Raw genomic sequence first — 9374 nt, forward strand, 5'->3', positions numbered from 1 at the left:
TGTGTGTGTGTGTGTGTGTGTGTGTGTGTGTGTGTGTGTGTGTGTGTTACTAGAGTCACACCCTTCTCCATCTCTGTATCCCAGGCACACGCCACGGATTACATAACGCATCCCCACCCCTCCTGTGCTGCCGTGGAGCAAAACAAAGGCACCCTGCCAGCAGAAACACAGCAACCGAGGCTCATGAGGAGAGAGGGCAGAGCGTTTGTGTGTGTGTGTCTTTGACAGAGAGGTATGCGTTTGTGTGTCTGGATCTATTAACATATGAATGGCCATGTGAACGCCCTCCTACAAAAAGGAACCGGGTAGGTTGTGTTTTCCTGGCGGCGACACAGAGGATCCCGTAGCTTCCCTCGCGGCTCGACCTCACAGCTTCCTCGAGCAAACGTCTGTTATTGCAAAACCAATTTTGGATAATACATGCTTATTTTTAGTGGTTACAAGATTTAGAGGTAGATTTCTTTTTGCGAGCATATGCTTCATTTTTTGCGCTGCCCTGATACACGTGTCTCGTATTAGACCGCACTGGCAAACCGAGGCGCAAGTGATTACTGCCCAACAAAAATCGTATTAGTGGTTGCGTATGGTAGGAGACCATACAGTGGAAGCTGTTAAAGACCGGGTTGCATTTCTTACATAACAAGCCGCAGAGAAGACCCCTCGTGCTGAATGAAGTGAAGCTCTGGAGCACGGAAAAGAACAGGAAACACCCAAATCAGTGGAAAGGGACAAGGCAGCACTGGCCTCAAAAAATATTCCATGCACAGCGGCCGAGTTATTAAGACAGCAGGGAATGATTACAGGGTCGTTCATATTTCCCTCATTATGGCTGTTGGGGTTGCCGAGGTGGTGACATTGCACTGCTTGTTTTACTGTGAGGCTTCGAGACCGTCATCATGCCGTCTGAAAATCAGTGTAATTGTCAAGTAACTGCAGGGAAAACAATGGGACGTACACACACATGCTGCCGGTGATGAAAACCAGAGCACTTTAATGAAAACATGAAACTCGAAATCTGTGGGGAAACACAGTTTGAGGGTTCTAAACACACAAAGAGGACCCCCTTAAGACCAACTGTGTGGTCTTAAACAAAACAGAAGGAAATGAACAATACTGTGCTTTACATTCTGCAGACAGAGTCATGCTGTAATTCTTTGTTGTTCAAGCCAATAAATGTTAATTCAAAATGAAAATTCACCAAGAATCTGCAAAGCACATTGAGTTGTTTTTTTTGTTTTTTTTTAAAGTGGGCTGTAAGCAAAGAGCATGTGAAGCATCTGACCGTCCTTCATAGTTCAGTAGAAGATGAGTCAATACACCTGAACATGTGGCTGTGATATTATATCTTCATCTACAGCTGACACGTCTTGTTTAGCCATCTTTCCCTCCTTTAACTACCCACTGAACTCCCTGATAACTCTCCTAACGCGGCGCTGTTTGACCGCGGTCCTGCAAATGTGGGGCCGGTATGGCCGATCAAATCCGAAATGCAGAGCGAGGTTTGGGCACTTGTGATCTTTGATCCGAGCAACGTGACGCCGTGGCGGGAGGCTATGTCAATTAAACGGGAGTTTGTGGGCCTCCTCCATGGTCGCTGTCATGACAACCGCAAAATCTTTAATGCAACACCCCCCCACCCCCTCCCAGCATCTTCCAGCCCGCTCCTCTTTCTGCGTTGTCGACTGGGAAATGCGATTATCTGCGCCCGGAGGGGCCACAGTGACGTCACCACACAGGAAAACGTGCACGCTTTTCAGTCCCGACGCCCACCTGATGTATTCACCCCCCGTGGGGGGGGGGGGGGGGGGGGAAGAGCCCATCTCAACTCCATTAAGGCATCTGACAGACAATTATCAGTGAAGACGTGGCCGTGGACACATGCTAATGAGCTGGAGCGCCAGCTCGCCTCTAAATGGAAAATGGACCCAATAAACTCCTGTGTGGAGCTAGACCCCCGCCTGTCTAATGAATAACAATGTTACATTACAGCAAAGTGGCAACCTCCACCCACACGGCACAGCTGCACCGGACCCCCCTGCCTGTTGGCCGACAAATAACCACCAGGCTCCACACGCCCCCCACCCCCCCCTCCATCACTGCCAGCCTGCAGCACATCCATATTTGGCTCGACAGCCTGCCCTGCTGGGCCTCCACATGCCAAATGGCGGGCATCAACGGCAGCTTTTCACAGAGTCCATATGCACGGCGTTCACGTCTTTCACATGGCCCCGACGGCTCGGCTCTCCCTATATGTAAGATCTGCGTGTGGGGCGGAGGGGACAAGTTGTTTTGCGAAAAAACAGCATCTGTGAGGGTTTCGGTGTCATCAGTATGCGTGACACCCCACCAGTATACCAGCAACAAGCCAGAGCAATGCCAGTAGGCAGGCGTCCACGAGCGATCGAGACGTAAATGCTGCCACAGATCCCTTTATCTCGCCACATTTAATATTTCAGGACAAAACAGCAGAGCGAGTGTTCAAAGGTGGGAGTCGTGCGCCTGCTAGTGTGAAGCAAACTGTCGATTCGAGACAACGTACAGCGATAGCAGATTGACGTCTGGGTGCACCGCCAGCTGGATGTGGAAGCGCACAGTGTGGCAAAGCAAACAAATGCAGTGTTCGGAGAGAGGAAGAAGATGAGGAGGATGAGGAGATGCCTCAGCAGGCTGAAAATGACGAGATGGGAGTCGGCAGCTGCCCCCTTCTTCCCCGTCACTGTGTGGGAGGGAGATGGAGATTATGTAACTGGAGCACCTCCACCAGCCCGCCGTACACGTCCCGGCCGCGTGCAGACGCACACACGTCAAACACACCCTCGCAGTGGCCGATGCGTTCCTGCAACGATCACCGACAGTTCTCAGTAAACAACGGCGGACGTGAACGTACAGCTGAGACGATAAGTCGATTATTCAGCACCTATTGTTATATTCCATCAATTGTTGAAGTCGTTCTAGAAGGAAAGAAAGCAGACATTCCCTGGTTACTGCGTGTCTTCGTCTTATGCGATAGTGAACCGATTATCTCTGTGGTTTCAGACTGCTGGTCGGATAAAAATGAGTGTGACTTCACCGTGCTCAAACCGTTTTCTGATATTGTGCAGATATATGGATAATAAAAATAAATGTTAATTGCAACGGAGGTTTTGAAGCGTTTGTTCAGACAGAACAAGCGATCTGAAGATCTCATGTTGAGCTCTGGGAACTTGTGATGGGCATTTTTATAGACCAACCAATCTATTAATTATAGTGCTATAGGCTTCTCCTGTATAATTACATCAGTATCACTCCCTGAAGAAAAATGCTAAACAGGCTTCATATGACGATAACTATTATTAAACCTCTCCTCCTATTATAATCACAACAACAGCTGGGCGACGCATGAGCTTAGCAGAATTCCCTGTCACCTTTCAAGGGAAGTGTGTTGATTGTATTTTTTTTCCCTCTCCTGCGGCCTGCGGGAGGAGACGCAGCCTTTCCGCCATCCTCAGCTGACCCACGCAATAAGCGTCCATAAGAGTCACTGTCAGCATCTGACACGCTCTCTATCGTCACGGAAACGCCGGCACAGAGAGACGGCCTCGGGGGAGACGAGCCGGTCTGAAAGCAGAGCCCAGACTGAGAGACTCACAAGTGCTACAGGAAGCACTCCCAGACGATGATGCGGAGCGGAGGAATCCCCCTCCATCCCGAGAGTGTCCCGTTACCCTGCAGTCCATCATCATCATCATCATCAGCTGGCTCAGGAGGGGAGCGCAAAGTGACTTCCCTCCCTCTCCTGCCTCACATTAGCCGGGCCGAGAGCCGGAGAGGCTCGCTCTATCGAGTGTAATTGACGCGAAAATGGACAGAGACGGAGAAGATGAAAGGTGGAGGCACAGATGGAGCAGGAAATCGAGCCTCGAGACGACCGGAATGTGCTCATAGTGGGGCTTAAACGAGGACATTTTAAAACAAATTAATTTCTTACAGTTGTTATAATGTTCAAATGTTCAGCCTCCTCGCCTCCTAGTTTTCTGACCGCAATAATATCTGCTGCAGCAAAATGGCTTCACGCGGGTTTGTTTGTAGCTGGTTTCACTTGTTAAAGAACAGCTTCCAGACAGGTGAGCCAACAAAACAGTAGTTCAGTTAGGCTACTTGAATGAAGTGACTGAAAGGGTTAGGAAAGTATTTCATCCATTAGTAATTTATCAGGAAAAACTCCAAATATTTGCTAACCCAAACCCACCTCATTTGAAGACATCGTCTTGGACTTTGTGTGGATAAAATGTTACAAAATAATGAAAAATGAATTTTATAATTTCTCGAAGTCCAAAGCGACGTCTTTAAACTTCTTTCTTTTGTCTCATCAACAGTCCAAAAACAACTACATATTCAGCTTGAGAGACCAAAACCATATTTGCTTGATAAGTTACTTGAAACCATTATTATATTTCCAAAATAGCTGTCAAATGTTGGACTTGCGCTGGCAGGCTGTAAGGATTGTTCTTGATCGTTGGAGGAGTCACACAAAGCTTGTTTTTGATGAATTATTAATGATCAATGACGGACATTCACTCTTTTGAATCTTTAATTTCTAAGATTAATAATTTACCACGGGACGTTTTATGAAGTCTGGTCTCATTTCTTTTTGACGTATATAAAGAGAGAAACATAACAGAATGAAATATTCCTATATCGTTTATGGAATAAAACATTTTAAACTGTATTTCATTGACATGTTCTCAGACATTTCACAATTAAGAAAATGAAAAACATACAAAGAATCACGATTATATTTAAGCGAGATACACGCAGGTATTGTACACCAGAATTATTCTAAGGCGATACGTGTCCTTCAACACAGATAAAGAGTAACAAGGGAACAGGAAGAGGAAGAGGAGGGTTTGGTATGTCGGAAAACAAAGCCTAAAACAAAGCATTCAAGCAAGTCCTGCTCACTGCAGCCTGGAGATCAGCTGCTGACTGCTGAGCATCAAGAGGGAGGGAGGGAGGGAGGCAGCGGTCGAGCCTCCCTCAACTGGTGGAGATGTTTAATGAGAATGACGGAGCAGGTAAAAAAAGAACACACCGCCCTGACTAGAGCTTTGGGCGGGCGACCTTAATAATGCACGTCTATAAAAAGAAGAAGAAATGCTGATCTTGTACACAAACACACACAAGATGTTCAGCCATAAGCAGAAATGTGGATTTACTTGTTCCAGTTGCCCGTCCCGTTTTCTAAAATAACAGCAATTATTAAAGGACACATACTCATTACTCCTGCGCTCGTAATACTTCGGGACGAGACTGCAAACGCGCAGTAAACAAATTAAATATTGATCTCTCTCACACACACACACACACACACACACACACACACACAGGTTTGGTATCTGTACAGCGCTGCTGCCCCCGCAGGACTCTGTAGGTGGAAGAAGCAGCAGACTGGAGGCCACTGATTATTGGGACTGCGTGGGCACCCTTGTGAAAAATTGATATAACGAGAACTCGGCCGGGTGGGTAGAAAAGTGTGCCTGTGTGGGGGGGGGGGGGGGTTAATGGTGCAGGCGGGGAGGAACGTGAATATTACCTCTTCCATCTTTTTCAGACCACACACACACACACACACACACACACACACACTCCCCCCCCCCCCCCCCCCAAAAAAAAAAAAAGATCTGCCGGCACCAAAATAGAGAAAGAGCCAGACTCCAAACACTAAATAATGAGTTTCTTCCCTCGCAGTCACAAATCATGAAAGATGTGAAGCCTGTTTTATTCAGATTTTATTTCAAATTAAATCAAAAGCTGCCTCGAAGAATCTGCAACTACTGTCACTATCAAGTGATCTCTTTAGTCTTTTATCAATTACTTAATTAACCTGGTGGGGTGGGTGGGGGGGCACAAATTCAGTCTTGTGATTATTAAGATATCACAGCAGAAAAAAATAAATAATTCTACGACATAAAATTCCTCCAATCTTTGTTTTTTTCATATAAATTATTGGGGTAAGTTTTGCATTTGGAGCCTTTTAAAGAGAATTCAAAGAAATGAAGGATGTAAAAATCCCTCTTCGGTTAAACTTCTCATAATTGGGGGAAAATTGCATCATGAGGGATAACGAGCCATAAAGTTTAGGAAACACCGATTTAGTCAACAAGGTGCCAGAAAAAGTCAAACATAATTTCCCAGAATCCAAAGTGTTCAAAGTGTTTTATTGGACTAAACTGTACAAAAACACAAAAGATATTCAGTTAACTATCATATTAAGCAGTATTCAGATCCTTTACTTAAGTAAAAGTACCAATACCACATTGGCAAAATACTCTATTACTTGTAAAGGTTATGCATTATATAGTAAAAATACATATGTTATGCTATTATATTATATTATTAGAAGGCATTCATGTTTGAGCAGCATTTTACAGTCATTTTTTAATATTTGGTAACCAATGAGTATTGACACTATAGATTCATCTGTAGATCGTTTCATTAATCTTTTGGTTTGTAAAACATTACAAAATAATGAGAAATGCCCCCAAAGGATTCAATTGACTATAATTGAAGATGAAGAAACGCAGCAAATTGTAACATTTGAAGAGATATCGGTTATGAAAATAGCTGCAGATGAAATGTAGTGGACGTATAAAGTAGAGGACAAGGGAAGTCCCCAAGTGAAGTAAAGCACTACTGGTTACTGTTTCAGATAAGACGTGAAAACACTGAACTTCAGCAGCGAGTCAGTCTTCACACAAACACCTGCTTCTTTATTTCTGTCTTTCAGAGGCAAGACAAAAAAAAGGAAGTAAAACAAGCTGCACGTCAAACTTCATCCAGTCAGCGAGTTCCCCCTCCGGGTTGTGAGGTGCTGTGACACAGAACTAACCCAGCTCAGCGACTGACGGCCGGTCTGTGGACGGGCCTCGTGGGACAGGAAGCACATCTTAATTTTATTTTAGAGCCAAAAACTAATTTTGCACACATACAGTGAGCTCTGTGCATCATCCGAAGAAGATGGAGAAGAAGAAGAGGAGGAGGAGAAGGGGTCACAACAATTTTACCACCCAAAAAAAATCTTTTGTTTTTCCTTTTGTTACTTTTCATATACTTATCTCATGTTTCTTTATTGTTGTTACTCTATGAAACTTGCTCAATACTGCTTTTTTTATTTGTAATGTATTCATGTTTTTTGTTTGTTTGACTGGTTTTAGAAATAAAATAAATAAATAAAAGGTGAATTCTACAGTTCTATGACAGCTGGGTAATTCCATTTCCAGAGGAAGACAGTGGGATACGATTAAAAGCTCCAGAACAGACTCTGAATGGACTTTGAGGCGAGATTGTTTTCACCAACTACTTCTTTCCAAAGTCAAGAATGAACTTTCAAACTCCATTAAACTGAATATTGTTGGGGTTCCACCAACAAAACAAGCAATTTTAAAGGAATAGTTTGACATATTGGGAAACTTTCATGTGAGAGTTAGAAGAGAACATTGACCACTCTTGTATGTACAGAAAATGTAGAGCTACAGCCAGCAGTTAGCTTAGCATAAAGACCAGAAAACCGGTGAAAAAAAGCTAGCGTGACTCCGTCCGGAGATATGACAACAGACCTGCCAGCAGCTCTAAAGCGCAGTAATTACCATGTTATATGTCGTTTGTTTGTAGGACTATTTTTATTTGGGCAGGAGCCGTTGCCAGGCAACTAGCAGAGACTCCAGGAAGTAACTGGTCCCAATCGAGACACTTTGTGTTTTTGTACAGATTAAAGAAACAAGACATAACACGTTAATCAGTGAGTTTGCTGATTTTGTTACCTCTTGACAGCGCCAGGCTAGCTGTTTCTACCCGTTTCCAGTCTTTATGCTAAGCTAAGCTAATCGACTGCTGGGTCCAGCTTCATACTCGTGCGACTCTCGGCAATAAAGTGAATAAGTGTATTTCTCAAAATGTCAAACAATTCCTGAAATAGAAGTCACCTTGAAGAAAACTATTAATAGAATGTTCTTGAGAAAACAATTTGCAGATTCAACAACAATGAAAATGATTGTAAGTTGCAGCCTAGTTAATTAATAAACTATTTGCCCTGAGGTTGCCATACACAAACGCTAAGCACTTAAAGGTGCAGGATCAGAGATCGGGAGCATTTCGATTGCCTCTCAACGGCTCTCAACATGTCGACGGTGAGACGCTGTCGGTCGGGACAGCGTTATGAGCTGTAACTGCCATATGCGAGCGGTGCAGAGCAGCGGCCTTGAGCTAACTAGTGGTGCATGCTCACATGCACAAAAACATCCAGGATCTCTGCTCAGGTAGACATCACTCAACTGTATCTTTGCAAAGCAAACAGTTGTTCGCTGCTATATTGATGTTAAACACAACATCCACAGAGTCTCAGAGAATGGAGGGCTTTACAGTAACAATTTACAGTAAAAATCAAACTTCGTCACAAATTAAACCCAGGGCTGACACGTCAGTCTGTATTCGACAGAGCAGCCCGGCGCCCCACAGGTCCTGTCAAATCAAAATTGAAAGCAGCGCTGCCCTCGGTTGAAAGAACTTGTTGGTTACCGTGGCGCCGTGGCAGCACAGCCACTGCTTCCTGTCTGTGTCGTTCACTTTGTCGAGAGCCTTTCTCACTCAGTTTGACGAGAGCGGAGGTGTTTCGCTTCGGACTTTTATTAGAAGTCAAAAAACATCCCAAACAAACAGAACTACGTCTGACCTCACTCCCGACACCAGCGTCCCCAATTCAGCTACTTTATGACAATAAATAATGCAGGATATGTCCGAGTGTTTCACAACAGTCTATAGGACAAAATGTTCATGTCTTACCCTGCTGTTGTTTCATGGAACAAATACTCTGAAGCTCCTATTGTTCGGGAACAAAAAAAAAAAAAAAAAACATGGAGAAAGAACAACAAGTGCACACAGACACACACTCACTCAAGTGTCAACACAAGTAGTCACAAGTCTGTGTTTCCGCCCTATCAGCTGTGACTCTGCAACGGTGCGGGGCGGTTTCCTACGAACAATGTGACGAGGAGGGGAATTCCTGTAAGGCTCAGGAGGGGGGGGGGGGGGGGGGAGAGAGGGCCTGCCCAGACAGAGCAGGCCGGGTGACGTCACTTAAACCAGCTTTGGCACCCTTCAGGGGATCCTGCTATCTCGCTCTCCGTCCCTCTATCCGTTTGTGTCGGAGGGGGAGGAATTTAATGTGCCCTGCCAAATGCTGGTTGCCCAACAGCTCACTCACCGGGTGAGGAAGGCTTCCAACTCTCCTCCTACGGCTTCTCTTTCAATTCATTCTCAGCAAAGAGGTCGAATCGTAACTGTTGCGTAGTTTTGTTTTCAGGGTGTCTGACACACTTAAAGGCGACCAACCGACATAT

At 44.9% G+C, this 9374-nt stretch overlaps 1 protein-coding gene across 7 annotated transcripts in view; it reads right to left on the reverse strand.

Moving 5' to 3' along the window:
• Window positions 1-9374, reverse strand: part of hivep1 (HIVEP zinc finger 1) — a 59572-nt gene that overhangs the window by 14113 nt on the left and 36085 nt on the right. The window contains exon 1 of one of the 7 annotated variants that reach the window (XM_031874820.1): window positions 8818-9043. The exons of the other annotated variants lie outside the window; for them this stretch is intronic. Coding sequence (XP_031730680.1) covers window positions 8818-8833 — 16 coding nt within the window. The 5' untranslated portion in view covers window positions 8834-9043. Of the gene's footprint in view, window positions 1-8817; window positions 9044-9374 lie in introns of those variants that run through there. 7 annotated transcript variants of the gene reach the window in all.

The sequence above is a fragment of the Anarrhichthys ocellatus genome, unplaced genomic scaffold (genome assembly GCF_004355925.1).
Source record: "Anarrhichthys ocellatus isolate YVR2014 unplaced genomic scaffold, GSC_Weel_1.0 scaffold84, whole genome shotgun sequence".
NCBI classification, from domain to species: domain Eukaryota; kingdom Metazoa; phylum Chordata; class Actinopteri; order Perciformes; family Anarhichadidae; genus Anarrhichthys; species Anarrhichthys ocellatus.